The 21,789-nt window shown below is 31.6% G+C and overlaps 3 protein-coding genes across 3 annotated transcripts; all 3 read left to right on the forward strand.

Annotated features, from left to right (window-relative positions):
• The first annotated feature begins 2,633 nt into the window (after positions 1 to 2,633).
• Positions 2,634 to 5,103, forward strand: LOC132739648 (uncharacterized). The gene has a single exon (XM_060727400.1). It carries the CDS (start codon positions 2,668 to 2,670, stop codon positions 4,489 to 4,491), a length of 1,824 nt encoding a protein of 607 aa, XP_060583383.1. The 5' UTR covers positions 2,634 to 2,667; the 3' UTR covers positions 4,492 to 5,103.
• Positions 5,104 to 11,925: 6,822 nt separating this feature from the next.
• On the forward strand, positions 11,926 to 13,713 carry LOC132739649 (uncharacterized). Its single transcript, XM_060727401.1, has one exon. The coding sequence runs from the start codon at positions 11,926 to 11,928 to the stop codon at positions 13,711 to 13,713; it is 1,788 nt and encodes a 595-aa protein (XP_060583384.1).
• A 2,482-nt stretch (positions 13,714 to 16,195) lies between these two features.
• Positions 16,196 to 17,783, forward strand: LOC132739650 (transcription intermediary factor 1-beta-like). The gene has a single exon (XM_060727402.1). It carries the CDS (start codon positions 16,460 to 16,462, stop codon positions 17,645 to 17,647), a length of 1,188 nt encoding a protein of 395 aa, XP_060583385.1. The 5' UTR covers positions 16,196 to 16,459; the 3' UTR covers positions 17,648 to 17,783.
• Positions 17,784 to 21,789: the final 4,006 nt, after the last annotated feature.

The following is a 21,789-nucleotide window of genomic DNA, read 5'->3' on the forward strand; positions in this document are numbered from 1 at the left end:
ATTCAACTTTTTAACATTATTATTCAATAAATCCTTGTCAAAATCTAAACTTTATCAAAGTTTGATTCAAAGCCAAAATCTTAAACTTATCATTGTTTGATTTTATATCAAAATCTCAAATTTATCATAATTTTGTTGACTCCATGCCACAATCTTAACTTTATCTGCCAAATTCTTAATTTTATCATAATTTGATTCCATGTCAATATATTATCATAATTTTATTTCATGTCAAAATATTAACTTCATCATTGTTAGATTCCATGACAAAATCTTAACTTTATATTTATTTGATTCCATGACAAAATCTTAACTTTATATTTATTTGATTTGATTCCATGACAAAATCTTAACTTTATATTTATTTGATTCCATGACAAAATCTTAACTTTATATTTATTTGATTTGATCCATGACAAAATCTTAACTTTATATTTATTTGATTCCATGACAAAATCTTAACTTTATATTTATTTGATTCCATGACAAAATCTTAACTTTATATTTATTTGATTCCATGACAAAATCTTAACTTTATATTGATTTGATTCCATGTCAAAATTTTAACTTTATATTTATTTGATTCCATGACAAAATCTTAACTTTATATTTATTTGATTCCATGACAAAATCTTAACTTTATATTTATTTGATTCCATGTCAAATTATTAACATAATGATAATTTGATTCCATGCCAAAATATTAACTTCATCATTGTTAGATTCTATGGCAAAATCTTAACTTTATATTTATTTGATTCCATGACAAAATCTTAACATAATCATAATTTGATTCCATGCCAAAATATTAACTTTATCATTATTTGATTCAATATCAAAATCTCAACTTTATCATAATTATGTTGACTCCATGTCAAATCTCAACTTAGTGAAAATATGATTTCACGTCAAAATTTCACTTAATTATAATTTGATTTCATTTAATTTTATGATAATAAGATCATTTGATTCTATATCAAAATCTTAACTTTAGCATAATTTGAAAAGAAAAAAAATGATTCCATTTTATAACTTTAACTTTATCATTATCAGATTCCTTGTCAAAATCTTAACTGATTGATAAATATTATCATTAATGGTCATACATGAACAAGCTAAAACACAACTGTTAATAAATAAAATGGATAATACTGTGTTCGTATAGATAATTCTCATACTTGTATTAATATAAATGTCAATAAAAAGTTTTGCAACTGCAGATTATAAGATTAGGTTAAAGGTTAAATTAAGAACAAAAAATTTCACCAATTTCAAAATAATACAAGAAAACAATATTTTAGGGATATTACATGACAAAAAAAGTTGAAACACATAAAATATGCTGCACATTTAAATCTTTCATGTTGTAAAATATTTTGTCAAGTAGATATAATCTCACTACCTGGTTAATCATATCAACTGCTTTATTAAAATGCAATTTAAAAACATCAAGGGGAAATTGATACCTGATTAAAACCTACCTTATCCTACACTTACAGCAGATAGATTTTAACTTCCTCCTTTATTCAAAGATAATTTCAGATTTCAATAGAACAAAAATGTGTTTGTTAAACACAAATGCCACCTGCTCGGATTCTTGTCAGTTAAACTATATTTCAAAAAAAATGTTTATCCATTCACTCAGTTATGGACAGAAAAATTGCCAAAAATCTTTTAACACAGTTATATAACTTGGAGTCATGTCCTTTTGTAATTGTTAAAATAATAAGTTGGCAAGTCATTGCATATATAATGACTTGTAATGAAGATGAAAAATATTCAACTTTATCAAATGTATATAAATGCAGTGACCCCCTGGGGCAGGGCCTCTTTTTGCCCAGGGCTTTTATTTAAACAATCTTGGTAGACACCCATTAGAATATTTGTCATGTCTTTGTAATCTTGACTATTCATGGTCTATCTTGTCTTATTCATAGTTTACCTTGATTTATTCATAGTCTATGTTGACTTATTCACAGCCTACATATGTTGACTTATTCATAATCTTTATTGATTTATTCATAGTCTATCTTGAATATTTAAAGTCTATCTTGACTTTTTCATAATCTATCTGGACTTATTCATTATCATTAACAATCATACAAAACCACATTAAAACACAGTATATTTAGAGTACAACATTATAACCTAATTACCCATTTGAGCTGTAATAAAAAGTTATTCAGATAATACTGTGTTTATATTATGATAACTTTTATATTAAAACCAATGAAAATTAAAGTTTAGTGATTGCAAATTATAAAATTGTTTACAAGGAAATCAGGCTAAAAGTTAAACGTGGGAAAATATACAAAAATTTCAAAATGTTTACAAAGATGACAATTACAATTTATACGAAAAATGAATAAAAACAAATTAAAACATGCTGCAATTAGTTAAATCAGTTGTTTAATATTTTGACATGCATTTATAATCTCATGACCCAGTTCAAATTAACTTTAACAACTGCTATTTACAAATCCATTATAAATAACATGAAAAAGCATTAAAAGAATACCCGTTATCTACCATCTCTACACACAATTTAAATAAGAATAATCAGTATTTGAGTGGATAGATCTATACTTCCTCATAATTGTTCAATTTTAAACAGATGAAGACAGACAGTACTACATAGTAAATTTATGTTTTCAATAAAAAAAAATCATGGCATATTCCAGGATAGACTTCAGTGCTTCATTAACACAGGACTCTGATGAAGTTCAGGAAATGTTTTGTGAACATTGTGATAAACATGACAAACGATATGTTCCTGCTGAAGGATTTTGTGAGGAATGTTTCGAGTACTTGTGTGCTATATGTGTGAAGTTCCATAAAAGATTATTGGTCTCTCATACCATTAAGGATAAGGATAACATGCCACAGGATTTCTGTCGAGAGAAATGTTCTGTTCATCAAGATGAATTAGTCAAGTTCTATTGTCAAGCATGCAAGAAATTTGCCTGTACTGAATGCAAGACTCAAGACCATGGGAACTGTAGTATGGTCAATCATTTGCCAGTTCTTGTTTCAGGGATTGAAAACAGCCAAGAAATCAAAGGACTCACTGAAAATCTTGATGAGTTAATGAAAGATTTGGAGAATACAGAAAAACATGTTAACATAAACATGAAATATGTCGCTTCACAAGAAACAAAGATATTAGATACAGTCATGAAAAAAAAGAAAGAAATATTGTCAGTGTTTGAAAAATATCAGACAGATATAATTCAAAACTTTGAGAAAAAAAAAGAAGAAATCTTACAAAAACTTGAAGAAGAGAAAAAAGAGAAAATCAACAAATTACAAGAAAATCAAAGGAAATTAGAAAAGTTATTAAATGATGAGGAAAATGAAATTAAGAGGAAAATTGAAATCATAAAAAAGAATGACAAGAAAGTTTTGCAGACAATCACTGAAGAAACCTCCAAAATAAAAACAAAAATGAACAGCATATCAGCAGAGTTGGTGCATCATCAAGGTACAGATCGAAGATGTCAACTGTTTGTTGCTATGAAGATGGGGCAAGAAATCATTGATCAATTGAAACCAGATGCAGATAAACAATGTACGAACAATTCAATTCATTATTACAAAGTAGAATGCAAAGCTTCTAAACAAAATATAACCAATTTACAAGACTGTGACAAATTTCTCACCTATCAAGAAATACATGAATCTGAAGTACCAAGAACTGCAAGTTATCACACAGGTATTGAATTCACATGTTACACCTGGTCATCTTTATGTTTATTATCTGAAAACTGTCTTCTAGTTACTCATTATTATATTAGTAAGCTGATTATATTCAAGAATATGTCAGTCAGCACTACATCATATGATACAATAGACCTGCCTTCAAAACCTTGGGCATTTGCTAAAGTTGACAATAACAAAGTTGCTGTAACATTTCCTGAACTTACAATAGTAAGACTGATAACATTCTCTAAGTCTATGACAGTGACCAAAACTGAAGATATAGAAGTAGGAGAAGGTTGTCATGGTGTTGCCTATAGTGACAACAAGCTTATAGTATCTTACCTAACCATTCCAGCAACAGTGAAAATACTTGACATGTCTGGTAAAGTATTGAAAACATTTGATAAAGATCAGCATGGGAGATGTCTGTTTGTTATTCCTAATTACTTAACAGTCAGTGCAGACAACACTGTTATATATGTATCTGACTATAATACAAACTGTGTGACAGGTTTAACATTTGATGGGAAAGTCAAGGCAATTTACAATGATGACCAGTTGCTGGGGCCATGTCAACTGACAGTAGATAGGTCTGGAGCAGTGTTTGTATGTGGATTATGGTCAAACAATATACATCAATTATCACCTGAACTGACCAAGGTGAAGATTCTACTGGATGAAGAACAAGGAATGAACCAACCAGTAGGTGTGGCATACTGCCAGAATACAAACAGATTGTATCTGAATCAATCAGAAAGAAACATGGAAGTGTATGATGTATCACTGGAATAAAACTATTCTATTTCTACCACTTCTTGAAACTAAATTTACAAAATGCTTCAGGCCTCTAGCCTATTGCACGGCAAATAGTGCAACACATAGAATTAACAAAATTGGTTCATTATTTACAAAGTATGAATGATTTAGAACACTGATAACAAACTGTTGAAAAAAAATGAATAATGGCAAGTCTGCTTTGACTCTGTTCAAATGTTACACAGCTTTATAATTTAAAAAGGTGCCTTTTACTATCCTTGAACAAAACAAAATATAAAGGGAAGTGTTAAGGCTTACATAAAGCAATATTTATATATGTTTTGATTTAATAATATGAAACAGCTCTACATTCATTTGTAAGAATGTGGGCTGCATGTTTTGTTTCTATTTTAAGTTAATTTGAAATTTAATAACATTTGATATTGTGTAGTTTTATCAGCATATCAAAACAATAAATCAGTAAACAGATAAGCTTTAGTATAAGTAATAAATCTATAATTATTGTTGAAATGCTTGACATGTGGTCTTTGTTTGTCTTGGTTGGTTTTACCTTACACCAACACTATTTTGGTCACAATCTACCAGAACAGGAAAGATAATTTTGGCTCACATCTGGTGTTACAAACTTAAAAGCAACACCAGGAGCCAAAACCATATCACCTGTTGGAGCTGAGAGATGCATAGACTCCATTAATTCTAACCCATTTAGTTGTCTCTCACTATCATGCAGGGATAAACAGTGGCTGCAATTCTGATGCCTCAACCCTTAAAAACAACCCCTTAGCCACAAAATGACAACCTTTTCTGCAGCAAACACACAAAAACACACAAAATTATGATGGACATTTAGAATCATCTGTACAATCTGGCAGTGAAATATCAATATTCAATAACATCTTTATCATCTTAATTATCTAATGACCACAAATGTATGTTTATAAACAAAAATTACTAAAAAAGTGTTGAATAAGATATCAAGAAAATGTCTGAATCGAAAAAATATTTGCACCATCATGTGAAATAAAATAAAATAAAATATTTTTTTTATTGTATGTGCTTGTTTTATACTGTCAACTACATCAGAATAGTTAGATGACAAAGACAGAAAACAGAAGGAGAAATTTTGAGATCCTTAAAATTGTTCAGATTAAAGAGGTTTCTGAATTTTTGAAAATTTCTAATTTGGAAGTTGCACTGTAATGGAAACCTTCAAAATATAACAAGCAATTATCATAGTATTGCAAGCAATCCATAAGTCCCCTACCGGTTAGAACCCAAGCAACATTCTGATGGGCCATTGGCCATTCAATTTTACCAGTGAATGAATGACATGAATGAACATACAGTCGACTCTCGTTATCTCGAAGTCATCGGGACCGTCCAAAAAATATCGAGATAACGAAATGTCGAGATAAACATATTAGGGTTTGAATAAGGCAGAAACCAATTTTTACAAAAGACATGTGCAAATAAACTATGATATCCCCAAGTCTCCTTTTCATAGGCCTAGCCAATATTTAACAAAGTAACATTAGCGGGTGTTTACCAGCCGAAAAACGGGTGTCTGTGATAAAAAACAAATAGTGAGGTTTACTCAGTAATACACCAATATAGGGAAAACATCAGGGTGGTTGATCCGGATATCCTCCCGGGTTAGTTTTCGGGTCTTTCTTGAGATTGTTCGACCGCTGATTGATCTGGTGGTGATGTTGTGAAACATTATTGCAACGATAGCGTTTCTATACTTTCACTATTTCATTTACATTTAAAGTCATAATGAATTAATACAGTGTTCGAATATATATAAAGAACGTAAAATTCACTCATTTTGGACATAAGTCAATCAGCACGCTAAATAGATTAACTTTTATAAAAACAGCTAAACTTGTTACAAACATAATCATCATTATGACACAGGCTATTGAGCAATTATCGCCTAGTTTGTGTTTTTCACGCGTCTGAAGGGAACAGATGAAAGAAAACTAAATGTCGAGATAAACAAAGGATAATAGTGTGAAAATAACTGTTGGGGTTGAAATTTTACATCGAGATACTGAAAATATCGAAATAAAAATATCGAGATAAACAAATATTTCCAATATAGACAAAGAAGGAAGAAAATCAGGACTTTCAAAATTTCATCGAGATAACGAAATATCGAGAAAAGCGATGTCGAGATAACGATAGTTGACTGTAAATCTTTTGAGTTCTAAGTTTGTCTATATCACAGTAATGTGTTAAGTTTCCCTGCCTAGTAAGGAAATAATGTTTATACAACCTTGTCATATTATTACAATGTGGGATTTTAAAGTAAATCCTATAAGGAATAAAGAAGTTGGAGTGAAAAATACCAATTTCTTGAAAAAAATCAATCTAAGTTCAAGGTGGACATAATCCTGGAAATAGTCTTGCTAGAGTATTTAACCTCCTCAAAAATGTTGAGTGATAATAAGAAACATATATATATGAAGTTTGAAGTAGATACATTAGGAAATAAAGAAGTTATTTAAAAAAGACAACATTTTTTTTCATAAAAATTCTAAGTTCAAGGGAGGTAATACTGATAATTTTTGTGCTAGAGTTGTAAACCTTGCCACATATGATGTGGTTGATGACCAGAAACTTATATTTAAACCAGAATTTTCAACATAGGAAGAAAAGAAAAAGATGTGCATAATCTCCAGACTGCCATCTACCCATATTTCAAGTTTCATAAAAATATTTTTAGTACTTTTTGAGTTATCACTGGATCCAGTTTATGTGTTAAATTTGCCATATTTTCAGACTATTTGTTGCCATAGCAACCAGAATTTTCAACATAGGAAGAAAAGAAAAAAACGTGCATAATCTCCATACTGCCATCTATCCATATATCAAGTTTCATAAAAATATTTTCAGTACTTTTTGCGTTATCGCGGGATCCAGTTTTGTGGACGGACGGACTGACAGACTGACAGACAGACAGACAGACAGACGGACGGAGGGTAAACCTTAAGTCCCCTCAGGTTAAACCGGTAGGGGACTAATAAGTGCAACCTTGACCTTTGGGGTAGGAGCCTGGTTCTTGAATGCAACACATCGTCTTGATATTGAAGACATTTGTGCCAAACTTTTTCAAAATCCCTTACTGCATGACAAATTTACGCAGCAGACACAATGTTGTATTAGTGGAGGCGTTCAAAGTCAGGGATACTTGTGTGACTTGGAGAACAATAGCTATCAGTAAATTCTCTTTGATCCTATTCATTTCGTTTTTTATTTGTGTTTCTTTTTTTAAGCATTGTCTGACTAAAAATGGCTAAAAAGAACAAAGGAAAAGTCAAATAAGTACCATTTTGTAAGCATACAGACAGACATGACAGACAGATGGATGGACTGTGTGATTATAATATGCTGTCCTTTGGGGGCATAAAAAAGAAAATTAATTAAATTAATTAACAACATTGTCGCAGAGAAGCTTTTGACAGAGATGTGGGCATTATAGATATGCAGTATCCGGAAAATATCTGTATATATTATCATCTCTAGTGATTTTTATATCTGAACTTTGACCCCTATGTATGACCTTGACCTTGGCCACAGGGACCTAAATTTTGCACTCGACACTCCACCTCACCATAGTAAACATATATGCCAAGTTATATAGAAATCCCTCTATGCATGTCTTGCTCTGAACAAACGTTTTTCAATGACCTCTAAGTGTGACACTGACCTTTGACCTAAAAACCTGGTTCATGCACGCAACATGACTTTTCATAGTGGTGAACATTTCTTTGAAGTTTATTAGAAACCTTCCATATGTGAGATATGCTCTGGACAAAATCTCTATATTTTATCATATTTAGTGACCTTGACCTTGCATATCCTAAATTACATGTTTCACACCAGTAATCATGAAAATGACCATTTGTGTTTCTTTTCCTCAATCACTGATGACAAAATGGACACATTTTCACATTTTTATCTGAACTTTGACCCCCCATGTGTGACCTTGACTTTAGACTCAGGGACCTAAATTTTACATGTAACACTCCGTCTCACAATAGTAAACATTTGTGCCAAGTTATATTGAAATCCCTCTATGCATGTAGAAGTTTTGTTCAAGATAAGCGTTTTTCAATGACCTCTTCATGTGACCTTGACCTTTGACCTGGAGGCCTGGTTCATGTGCGTGACACGGCTTCTCATAGTGAGTAACATTTTTATGAAGTTTCATTAAAATTCCTCCATGGGTGTAGGAGTTATGCTCCAGACAAAAATTGGACGCTGACCGACCGGCCACCAACCCGCCCGCCAGGGGGATACTACAATTTGACCCGTTTTTCAAACGGGTATATAAAAATACTAGAAAATCAAAGGAAATTAGAAAAGTAATTACTAGATGCTATAGGGCAACTAGTTGAGCCCGCTGACAAGCTGTCTCATGATGTTGAACATTTGTACAAGGTTTTTAAAGTTCCACCAGCAAGTGATAGAGGATGGACAGATGCAGGCACGCATGTACATACACCAAACCGCCTTTGTGATAACTATGTTGGGCGCTCCGCAAGCGGGCTCAACAAAAAAATGAGGAGAATGAAATAAAGAAGAAAATTGAAATGATAAAACAGGATAACAAGAAAATTTTGAAGACATTGATTATCTTGATTGATTCATATCTATCCTGACGTATTCCTAATCTATCTTGATTTATTCATAATCTATCCTGACTTTTTCATAACCTATAATGACTTATCATTTTATTATCATTAATGATTATACATCACCACATGAAAACACATTAAATGTAGTGTTCAACATTATAACCTAATTACCCATTTGAGATGTAATAAAAAGTTATTAAGACAATACTGTGTTTATATTATGATAACTTTTATATTAAAACCAATGTAAATTAAAGTTTAGTGATTGCAAAATGTAAGTTTGTTTACAATGAAATCAGGTTAAGGTTAAAGGTTAAATATGGGAAAATATACACAAATTTCAAAATATTACAAAAACATGACAATTTACAAGTTTTATTGTCCAACAACATTGACCTGGCACTCTTGCTTTTGACCCTGTAGTCGGTATATTCTGTAAATGTCACGATCTACTTGTAAATCGATATAAATGTAAATATCAAATTGTTACAATATTGTAAAATAAAAATTCCTCTTAGCGCAGTTGGTAAATGTATTTCACTTGAGGAATGTATACGTTAACTGGTAGGTTCGAATCCTATTTCAGCGAATAATTTTTTATTTTAATTTTAAAATTGCCATTCTCTTAAAACTATTGAAAACGTTTTTGTTGTGTGTAATATCTGTGTTGTATCTTTATATAATACATATTATACATTCATTTTTCTACCTAAACATATCCTGTTGTTGTTGTTGTTGTTGTTGTTTTCTATTTCAGAAGGCCACATTGGAAATAAGATATATATGATTGTTATTATATGTTCTTAATGTGTAACCTTCTTTAAATAAAGATATTATTATTATTATTATTATTATTATTATTATTATTATAGCGTGTATGCGCTAAAGTATATACTATTGCATAATGTAAAAAAGAGAAATATTGAAAGATACTATTCATAAAATAAAAATATTATGGCTGCGCAAAAAAACACCACTTAAAATAAATTCTAAAACCAGTTGTAGTAAACCGATTTCAAATTAATTGTTGCAAGTAATTAAAAAAAATGAAAACTAAAAATCAACACAGGGCCATAATTCTGTTAAATTTGGTCGCAGCAAAAATTCCTACCTTAATATTTCCATCTACACATTAAGGTTGTAAATCCCTGGAAGTTTAAGCAAAATCTGCCATCCGGTTTAAGACGAGTTGCGTTCACAAAATTTCTACATAGTATATAATGAAAAAAAACAACTAAGGGCCATAATTCTGTTAAATTTGGTTGCAGCAAAAATTCCTTCCTTTACTACCATCTACACATAAAGGTTGTTCACCCTTGGAAGTTTAAGCAAAATCTGCCATCTGGTTTAAGAGGAGTTGCGTTCACAAAATTTCTACATAGTATATAGTGAAAAAATCAACAAAGGGCCATAATTCTGTTAAATTTGGTCGCAGCAAAAATTCCTGCCTTTACTACCATCTACACATTAAGGTTGTTCATCCCTGTAAGTTTAAGCAAAATCTGCCATGCGGTTTAAGAGGAGTTGCGTTCACAAAATTTCTACATAGTATATAGTGAAAAAATCAACAAAGGGCCATAATTCTGTTAAATTTGGTCACAGCAAAAATTCCTTCCTATACTACCATCTACACATTAAGGTTGTTCATCCCTGTAAGTTTAAGCAAAATCTGCCATGCCGTTTAAGAGGAGTTGCGTACACAAAATTTCTACATAGTATATAGTGAAAAAATCAACAAAGGGCCATAATTCTGTTACATTTGGTCGCGGCAAAAATTCCTTCCTTTACTACCATGTACACATTAAGGTTGTTCATCCCTGTAAGTTTAAGCAAAATCTGCCATGCGGTTTAAGAGGAGTTGTGTTCACAAAATTTCTACATAGTATCTAGTAAAAAAATCAACAAAGGGCCATAATTCTGTTAAATTTGGTCGCAGCGAAAATTCCTTCCTTTACTACCATCTATACATTAAGGTTGTTCATCCCTGTAAGTTTAAGCAAAATCTGCCATCCGGTTTAAGAGGAGTTGCGTTCACAAGATTTCGGGACGTACAGATGGACTGACGAATTGACGGACGGACGGACTGACGAACGGACGGACAAGTGCAACGCTATAAAATTATGCTCCCACAATGTTGGGGCATAAAAGTTCATAACGTGGTGTTGGTAAGGAATCGAACCAGTGACCTTCAGATCATAAGTCCAACATGTATACCAATACACCACGCCTCCCTGACGAGTGAAGTTAGCAAATTCGACATATTCAATAGATACTAGTCAGTGTTTATTCAAATGACCTTTACAAAAGTTAATGAGGTGCCAGGTCAATATTGTTGGACAATATATATCTTTATTTTGCATGAAAAATGAGTCAAAACAAATTAAAACATGTTGCAAGTGTAATCAGTTGTTTCAGATTTTGATTTTTTTTTTATAATCTCATACCTTAGTAGTAGTAGTTTATGGTAACAACTGCTATTTATAAATCTATTGTCAATATCATGAAAAGGTGTATAGATACCAGTACACTCTACACGCATTTTAAACAAGAATAATAAATCTCTCAGTGGATAGAATTATACCATTTTAAACACAACTTTGTGATAGTCTAAGACAGTCTTCAAAGTTAATTCATGATTTAAATTAGATTTAAAAAAATCATGGCACATTCAAGGATAGACTTCAGTGCTTCATTAACACAGGACTCAGATGAAGATAGATAACTATGAATTAATATCAGTATTACTTTAAATATTGAGATTATTTTAAACAAAACACAAGTTTGTGGTTACCAAAGTACCTGAATTATGGCATTTTCAATTGGAAGTGATTTCAGTACCTCATTTACACAGGACTCCGGTGAAGTTAAAGAAATGTTTTGTGAGGTTTGTGATAAACATGACAAGAAATATGTACCTGCTAAAGGATTTTGTGTGGAATGTTTTGAGTATTTGTGTGGGACTTGTCTAAAATACCATAAAATATATATGAAATCCCACACCATAAAAGATAAGGATAACATGCCAAAGGATTTCTGTATAGCGAAATGTTCTGTTCATCAAGATGAACTGATCAAGTTCTATTGTCAAGATTGTAAGAAAGTTGCATGTACTGAATGCAAGAGTCAGGACCATGGAAAGTGTAGTATAGTCTGCCATTTACCAGCTCTTGTTCCAGGGATTGAAAATAGCCAAGAATTTAAAAAACTCACTAAAAATCTTGATGAGTTAATGAAAGATTTGGAAAATACAGCAGAGCAAGTGAACATAAACATGAAATATGTCGCTTCACAAGAAACAAAGATTTTAGATACAGTCATGAAAAAAAAGAAAGAAATATTGTCAGTGTTTGAACAACATCACACAGATATAATTCAAAACTTTGAGAAAAAAATAGAAGAAACCTTACAAAAACTTGAAGAAGAGAAAAAAAAGAAAATTAAAAAATTACAAGAAAATCAAAGGAAATTAGAAAAGGTATTAAATGATATGGAAAAAGAAATTAAGAGGAAAATTGAAATCATAAAGAAGAATGACAAGAAAGTTTTACAGAAAGTCATTGAAGAAACCTCCAAAATGAAAACAAAACTAAACAGCATATCAACAGAGTTGGTGCATCATCAAGGTACTACAGATCAAAGATGTCAACTGTTTGTTGTTATGAAGAAGGGACAGGAAATCATTGATCAATTGAAACCAGATGCAGAAAAACAAAGTAACAACAATTCAATTCATTATTACAAGGTAGAATGCAAAGATTCTGAACAAAATATAACCAATTTACAAGACTGTCACAAATTTTTCACCTATAAAGAAAAACATGAATCTGAAGTACAAAGAACTGCAAGTTATTACACAGATATTAAATTCAGATGTGACATCCCGTCATCTTTATGTTTATTATCTGAAAACTGTCTTCTGGTTACTAATTATACTTCTTGTAAGCTGATTTTATTCAAGGATTTGTCAGTCAGCATGTCATCATCTGATACAATAGACCTGCCTTCCAACCCATGGGTTGTTGCTAAAGTTGGCAATAACAAAGTTGCTGTCACATTTCCAAGATCTGAAATTATAAGTCTGATAACATTTTCTAAGTGTATGACAGTGACCAACATTGAAGATATAAAAGTAGGAGAATGTTGTCATGGTGTTGCCTATAGTAACAAAAAACTTATAGTACCATTCACAGACAGTCCAGCAAGAGTGAAGATACTTGACATGTCTGGTAAGGTATTGAAAATATTAATTAAAGATCAGCATGGGACATGTCTGTTTGCTGATCCTCATTACTTAACAGTCAGTGCAGACAACACAGTTATATTTGTATCTGACTTTAGGAAAAACTGTGTGACAGGTTTAACATTTGATGGAAATGTCAAGGCCATTTATGAGGATGACCAGCTGAATAAACCATATCAACTGACAGTAGATAGGTCTGGAGCAGTGTTTGTATGTGGATTTGGGACAAACAATACACATCAATTATCACCTGACCTAACCAAGGTGAAGATTCTACTGGATATAGAACAAGGAATATATGGACCAGTAGGTGTGGCATACTGCAAGAATACAAAAAGAATATTAACTATGTGAGTCAACGTGCTGGTAACATTAAAGTGTTTGATTTATCACTGGAATAAAACTTTTTCTATGTGAATAGCTTGCAGAAAATACTTGAAAAATATTATACATTGAATTTCATTTTATATTTCTTATAATTGCAAAAGGATTATAATAATGATGATTTTTTAAAATAAAAAATGTTTTGTATTTATTTGTGTGTTTCTTGTAGTGGTGTCATATTATCTGTTTATATAGATTTGATTATTTAAGCCAATAACAGGTAAGAATAATTGGTATCCAGGCTAATTTTAGGCCAACAAATGAAGAACTTTTAATTAAAAAAAATACATTTTTCCTTCATGACAAGATATGACATTTGTATGTATTCTATTTGTACATTTGTATTTTTTCTGACTGCACAGAATGTCTTATCATGAAATGGATAATAGTTATTCTATAATTGGTTATGTTTTGTAATCATTGTTGAGTACAACAAAATACAAACATAATTTGATATCTAAGAATCTAAGAAATCTTTTATAATGATTGCTTAAACATTTAACACCGTTATCAAGTCACCATTTATACAATCAGCGTTTTGGCCCACCGTAACACCCCATGTTTTGTGTCATAATGCCTTCATGTTTGAGAAATATAAGAACAATTTAATTGTCTACAGGTCTTAAACATTTAAATCTAAGCTTTTTGTACACTATAATTAAATAAATGATTCTTTGTACTTTATAATTTAGTCTATAATTCTTATATTTTTTCTCTCTATAATTTATGCAGTGTTATTTTCCTGCATATTTGTGAAACCTCAATGTAAGCTATAAACTTCATTTTTGTCACTAAATAATTAAATGAAAAAATTCATACCTATTTATACATTATATTACTATCAGATCATATTAATGTTTTGTAAATAAAAGTTTATGATATCATTCATAGTGTATTATTTTCATCTCGACACTTTGAATTCTAAATCAATTACTGCAATATTTATCTATAAGATTAACTCTAAAATCAAATTGATTTTGAGACTTGATCATGAACTTTTTCATTTCATGATTTAATCACTCTAAGAAATAGACTGCAAAACATTATTAATTTCATAGATTTTTACTACAAAATAATAATATAAAATTTAATGATTTCTTTTGATAAGGCATGTATCAATGTTACTTAAATATTAGTTAATAGAAAAAAGTTTTATTTAGTATTGAAATTATACACATAATTACTCAAGGAATAAAATTTCAAGAGTTTGCAAATAAGGTGCTATATAAACAAGAGCCAGTTGAACCAGGTGATGCTCCCTAAATAGGTTTTGGACACAGGAAGGTATACCTCTTGTAGTGTCAGAGTTATATCACAGACAAAGTTCAAAGTGTAAAAACAACCCAAATGTTGTGCACGACACATTGTCTCAATATGGTGATCATTTCTGTGAAATAGTTGTAAAATCTGACTTCAAATAACAAAGTTATGGTCCGGACATGATTTTGCTGCAAGGTCATGCTGTGACCTTGACCTTAAAGGTAGCGACCCAAATGCTGCATGCGACACTTTGATTCAATATGGTGATTATTTCTGTGAAATAGTTTTAAATCAGACTTCAAGTAACAAAGTTATGGGCCCGACACGATTTTGCTGCAAGTTCATGCTGTGACCTTGACTTTCAAGGTAGTGACCCAACTGTTGTGCTCGCCACGTCATGTCAATATGGTGATAATTTGTAAAATAGTTTTTAAAATCCGACTACAAATAACGAATTTATGGGCCGGACATGATTTTGCTGCAAGGTCATGCTGTGACCTTGACCTTCAAGATAGCGACTTAAATGTTGCACGTGACACGTCGTCTCAATGTGGTGATCATTACTGTGAAATAGTTTTAAAATCCTACTTCAAATAAAGAAGTTACGGGCCAGACAAGATTTTGCTGCAAGGTAATGCTGTGACCTTGACCTTCAAGGTAACGACCTAAATGTTGCACCCGACATGTCGCCTCAATATGGTAGTCATTTCTGTGAAATAGTTTTAAAATCCGACTTCAAATAATGAAGTTATGGGCCAGACATGATTTTGCTGCAAGGTCATACTGTGACCTTGACCTTCAAGATAGCGACCCACATGATGCACGCGACACGTCGTCTCAATGTGGTGATAATTACTGTGAAATAGTTTTAAAATCCGACTTCAAATAACGAAGTTATGGGTCGGACACGATTTTGCTGCAAGGTCTTGCTGTGAGTTATTGATGTCATGTGACATACCATCCTTTATAAACCATTATGAAGTACCCTAAAGTTTCAAAACACTGGTATATTAAATAATTTTCTCAAATTATTCTATTAATGTGTTTGTTTGTTTTTGCTTCCTTTTCCTTAGTTTGTATAATGATGATCTTTCCAAGACTTGTATAAGCTTTATTCATGAATGGAAAATACTGTAAAAAAAACATGAAACTATTTAAGCAATATCATAAGAGGTGCATCCAAGGACAATATTGTGATCAGGTGAACAAAAAATGTTCAACTATGATGTTCAATATGTCTTCTTGCAAAATAGTTATTCATGTAGTAATAACCTGGCAACGTGATGACCTAGTGTATCTTATCAACTGCTTTTTATAAAACCCTTTTCAATATCACACTTAAAAAGCATACAATTTATCAGTGGGTAGTTTCATACTTCCTGTTTGTGATCAGTTTTAAACACAACTTACAGGTAGAAAGTAATGCATTGTAAATTATAGTTTTAAATGAAAAATCATGGCAAATTCCAGGATAGACTTCAGTGCTTCATTTACACAGGACTCTGATGAAGTTCAGGAAATGTTTTGTGAGGTTTGTGATAAACATGACAAGCAATATGTTCCTGCTGAGGGATTTTGTGAGGAATGTTTCGAGTACTTGTGTGAGACTTGCCTTAAATACCATAGAGTATACAAGAAATCTCATACCATAAAGGATAAGGATAACATGCCACAGGATTTCTGTCTGGAGAAATGTTCTGTTCATCAAGATGAATTAGTCAAGTTCTATTGTCAAGCTTGTAAGAAATTTGCCTGTACTGAATGCAAGACACGAGACCATGGGAATTGTGGTATGGTCGGCCATTTGCCAGCTCTTGTTCCCGGAATTGAAAACAGCCAAGAAGTCAAAGAACTTAATGAAAATCTTGATGAGTTAATGAAAGATTTGGGGAATACAGAAAAACATGTTAACATAAACATGAAATATGTCACTTCACAAGAAACAAAGATATTAGATACAGTCATGAAAAAAAAGAAAGAAATATTGTCAGTGTTTGAAAAGCATCACAAAGACATAATTCAAAATTTTGAGAAAAAAAAAGAAGAAACCTTCCAAAAACTTGAAGAAGAGAAAAAAGAGAAAATTGAAAAATTACAAGATAATCAAAGGAAACTAGAAAAGTTATTAAATGATGAGGAGAATGAAATAAAGAAGAAAATTGAAATCATAAAAAGGGATGACATGAAAATTGTGCAGGCAATCACAGAGGAAACCTCTAAAATGAAAATAAAACTAAAAGCCATATCAACAGAGCTGGTGCATCACCAAAATACAGATCAAAGATGTCAACTGTATGTTGCTATGAAGAAGGGACAGGAAATCATTGAACAACTGAAACCAGATATAGATAAACAATGTAAAGACAATTCAATTCATTATTACAAAGTAAAATGCAAAGCTTTTGAACAAAATGCTACCAATTTACAAGACTTTCACAAATTTTTCACCTATAAAGAAATACATGAATCTGAAGTACCAAGAACTGCAAGTTATTACACAGATATTAAATTCACATGTCACTCCTTTTCATCTTTATGCTTGTTAACAAAAGACTGTCTTCTGATAACTGAGTTTGACTCATGTAAGCTAATTATATTCAAGGATTTGTCAGTCAGCAATTCATCATATGATACAATACATTGATCTGTCTTCCAAGCCTTGGGCTGTTGCTAAAGTTGACAATAACAAATCTGCTGTAACATTTCCTAATCTTGGAATATTAAGACTTATAACATTCTCTAAGTCTATGACAGTGACCAACATTGAAGATATAAAAGTAGGACAACGTTGTTGGGGTATTGTCTATAGTGACAACAAGCTTATAGTACCATACACAGACAGACCAGCAACAGTGAAGATACTTGATATGACTGGTAAAGTATTGAAAACATTTGAAAGAGATCATCAGGGGAGATGTCTGTTTGATTATCCTCTTTACTTAACAGTCAGTGCAGACAACACAGTTATATATGTATCTGACCCTGACAATAACTGTGTGATAGGTTTAACCTTTTGATGGGAAAGTCAAGGCCATTTACAAGGATGACCAGCTGAAGGGGCCATTTCAACTGACTGTAGATAGGTCTGGGGCAGTGTTTCTATGTGGACGTTTGTCAGACAATATACATCAGTTATCACCTGACCTGACCTGACCAAGGTGAAGATACTGCTGGATGAAGAACAAGGAATAAAAAGTCCAGAAGGTGTGGCATATTGCCAGGATACAAACAGATTATATGTGATTCAATATCATGGTAACATTAAGGTGTATGATTTATCACTGGAATAAACTATTCTATTTCTGCCACTTCTTAAAACTTAAACTACAAAATGCTTCAGGCATTTAGCCTATCACATGGCAAATATGCAACACATGGAATTAACAAAGTTGGTTCTTTATTTATAAAGTATAAATGATTTAGAACACTGATAAAATACTATAGTAATTCAAACCCATCTAGTGGCTCTAACTATCACACAGGGATAAATGGTGGCTGCAATTCTGATGCCTCAACCCTTAAAGGCAACCCCTCAGCCTCAAAGTGACAACCTTTTCTGCATCAAACACACAAAATTATGATTTTTATATGATAAATACAACAGTATGGACATTTAGAATCATCTGCACAATTTCTGACAGTGAAAGAACAATATTCATTAAAGAGAGCTAATATTGTGATCATATTAATTATCATATGACCACAAGTGTATGTTACTAAACAATAATGACTAAAAAAGTGTTGAATAATATTTCAAGAAATATGTTTAAACATAAAAAAATATTTGCAACATTGCATCATGTGACATAAAAGAAAGAAAATAAAGAATAAGATTTTGTATGTGTTTGTTTTACACTGTCCACTATATCAAAATAGTTAGATGACAAGCCAATCAATTGTCAAATAGTAAAAATAAGGCTTTCTGCAGATACTTTTTGCAACAGCCCATGCATTCTGAATTGGGAAATTTTTGTATGGTGCTCAATAAGAATACAGATCTGACAACTGAATATGACAACTTTGAAGTCTTAGTTTTTTAACTGACTTAGGTTTTTTTTTATTATAAACTAATGAAGTATAAATAGCATAGTATTCAAGAGAAAAGAATAATAACAGTTTGATAAATGTTTCATTTTATTGTAAATGTTCATATTAATGTAAAATAAAGTGCCTGTTACGACTTGGGACAATTTTATATACCTACATGTACAATATACCTACAAGTATGCATAATTGCATTTATTACAATATATTAATATACCTAAAGTGTTTTCCCTTTCATTGCAAAAAGCCATTTACATCAAAATATTTTATATTATTTGGTAAATTAAATATTCCAGAATGTTTTAGAGCTATTCACATTTATTCTTTATTAATTAGTACTGGATAAAACCCTTTAAAAATAACTTTTAAATGGTAATCTTATTTAAACATACATTTGTATTCCCTTAGTTTTTAGGTTATATCTAACTTTGAAATACAGTCGACTCTCGTTATATCTATAATCAAAGTCAATAGGATCCGATTGTCCAAAAAATATCAATATAATGAAATGTCAAGATAAACATATCTGGGTTTGAACCTGATAGAAACTGATGTTAACAAAATACATGTGCCTACCTAAAGTCAAATAAGCTAAGTATGATATCTCCATGTCTTGTTTTTGCAAAGTCAATATTTTAAATAAAGTTACATTAGCCGATGTTTACCAGCGGAAATACAGAAGTCCGTGATAAATACACATAGTGAGGTTTACTCAGGTAAATACACCACTATAGCAAAAACATTGGTTTCAGCATGGTCGATCCAGATTATCCGCCCCAATTAGTGATCGGGCTCTTCTTGAGATTGTTCCATCGCTGTTTGATTTTTTTTAATGTTGAGAAACAATATTGCAATGATAATGTTTCCATATTTTCACTATCTCATTCACATTTTAAGTCATAATGGATTAAATACAGTGTTCAAATATTTCATAAATAACAGAAGTTTCATTCATTTAGGACATATAATGAATTAAATACAGTGTTCAAGTATTTTATAAATAACAGAAATTTCACTCATTTTGGACATATAATGAATTAAATACAGTGTTAAGTATTTAATAAATAACAGAAATTTCACTCATTTTGGACATAAGTCAATCAACACGATAATTTGATTAACTTTATAAAAACAGCTTGATTTGTTTCAAACATAATCATCATTATGACACATGTTTTTGAGCAATTATTAGTCAAGATAATCAAAGGATGATAGTGTGAACATAACTGTTTGGGCTGAAATTTTACTTCAAGATACCGAAAATATTTAAATAAAAATATCAAGATAAACAAGAGGGCCATGATGGCCCTGAGGTCGCTCACCTGTATATAGGCCCCCACAACCCCCAACCCCCCCAACGTTGCAGGGCCAATTTAACCCAAGGGCTTTTATTTGCACAAACTTGGTAGACACCCATAAGAAGATGTTTCATGCTAAACATCTAAGCTCTAGCTCATTGGGCTTTTTAAAAGAAGATTTTTTAAAGTTTTTACGATACACATATAGTTAAAAACAATGACACCCCTGGGGCCGGGCCAGTTTTGACCCAAGGGCTTTTATTTGAACAAACTTTGTAGACACTGACTAGAAGATGTTTCATGCTTAATATCTAAACTCTAGCTTTTTGGGTTTTTTCAAAGAAGATTTTAAGTTTTTGCTATACACACATAAAGAAAATCAAGACCCCCGGGGCGGGGCCAATTTTGACCCCAGGGCTTTTATTTGAACAAACTTGGTAGACACCTATTAGAACATGTTTGATGCTAAATATCTAAGCCATAGCTCTTTGAGTTCTTTAAAGGGAGACTCGGGCAAAATTGTGATTTCTTAGTTTCGAATTTTTCATTTATTATTCTGTAAATGCCCTCAAAATAAATATATTAGACAGTCAAAGAAACACAACTTTTCTCCATATAGAAATAAAATGGTGGTTTTCTAACTTGACCCGCGTGGGTCAGGTTAGAGCGCTAGGATTTCACAATAGTTGTCAAAGTGAACTCTGGAAACGTTAAAGAACATATCAAATGAATGACTTAGACTTGTTTCAACCATACAATATCCACAATATCTGTTATTGTAACTTCAAGGGTTTGTTCAAGTCATCTGACTTGTTTTTTAAACTATTTGGTGATTCTATTTGAGTCTAAATTTTGTTAAACATATATAGATGTATTTATGCTTCAACCCCAAAATGTATAGAATTTAAACAGAAATTCATGCTGAAACTTCAAGAAAAGTCATCTTAGTGTGATTTGAGTACATAAGATCATTTTAATATTTTCGTCATTATTTTGCCTGAATATCCCTTTAAAAGAAGATTTTTTAAGTTTTTACTAAAAATTTATGCATATAGGGAAAATCAATGACCCCCCCGGGGCTGGGCCAATTTTGACCCCAGGGCTTTTTTTTGAACAAACTTGGTAGACACTTATTAGAACATGTTTCATGCTAAATATCTTAGCTCTAACTCTTTTGGTTCTTTAAAAGAAGATTTTTTAAGTTTTTACTATATGCATATAGGGAAAAATCAATGACCCCCTGGGGCGGGGCCAATTTTGACCCCAGGGCTTTTATTTGAACAAACTTGGTAGACACCTATTAGAACATGTTTGATGCTCAATATCTTAGCCATAGCTCTTTAAAAGAAGATTTTTTTAAGTTTTTACTATATGCATATAGGGAAAATCAATGACCCCCCGGGGCGAGGCCAATTTTGACCCCAGGGCTTTTTTTTGAACAAAC

Source organism: Ruditapes philippinarum, unplaced genomic scaffold (genome assembly GCF_026571515.1).
Source record: "Ruditapes philippinarum isolate M1 unplaced genomic scaffold, ASM2657151v2 ctg7618_1_1_1_1, whole genome shotgun sequence".
Classification (NCBI taxonomy): domain Eukaryota; kingdom Metazoa; phylum Mollusca; class Bivalvia; order Venerida; family Veneridae; genus Ruditapes; species Ruditapes philippinarum.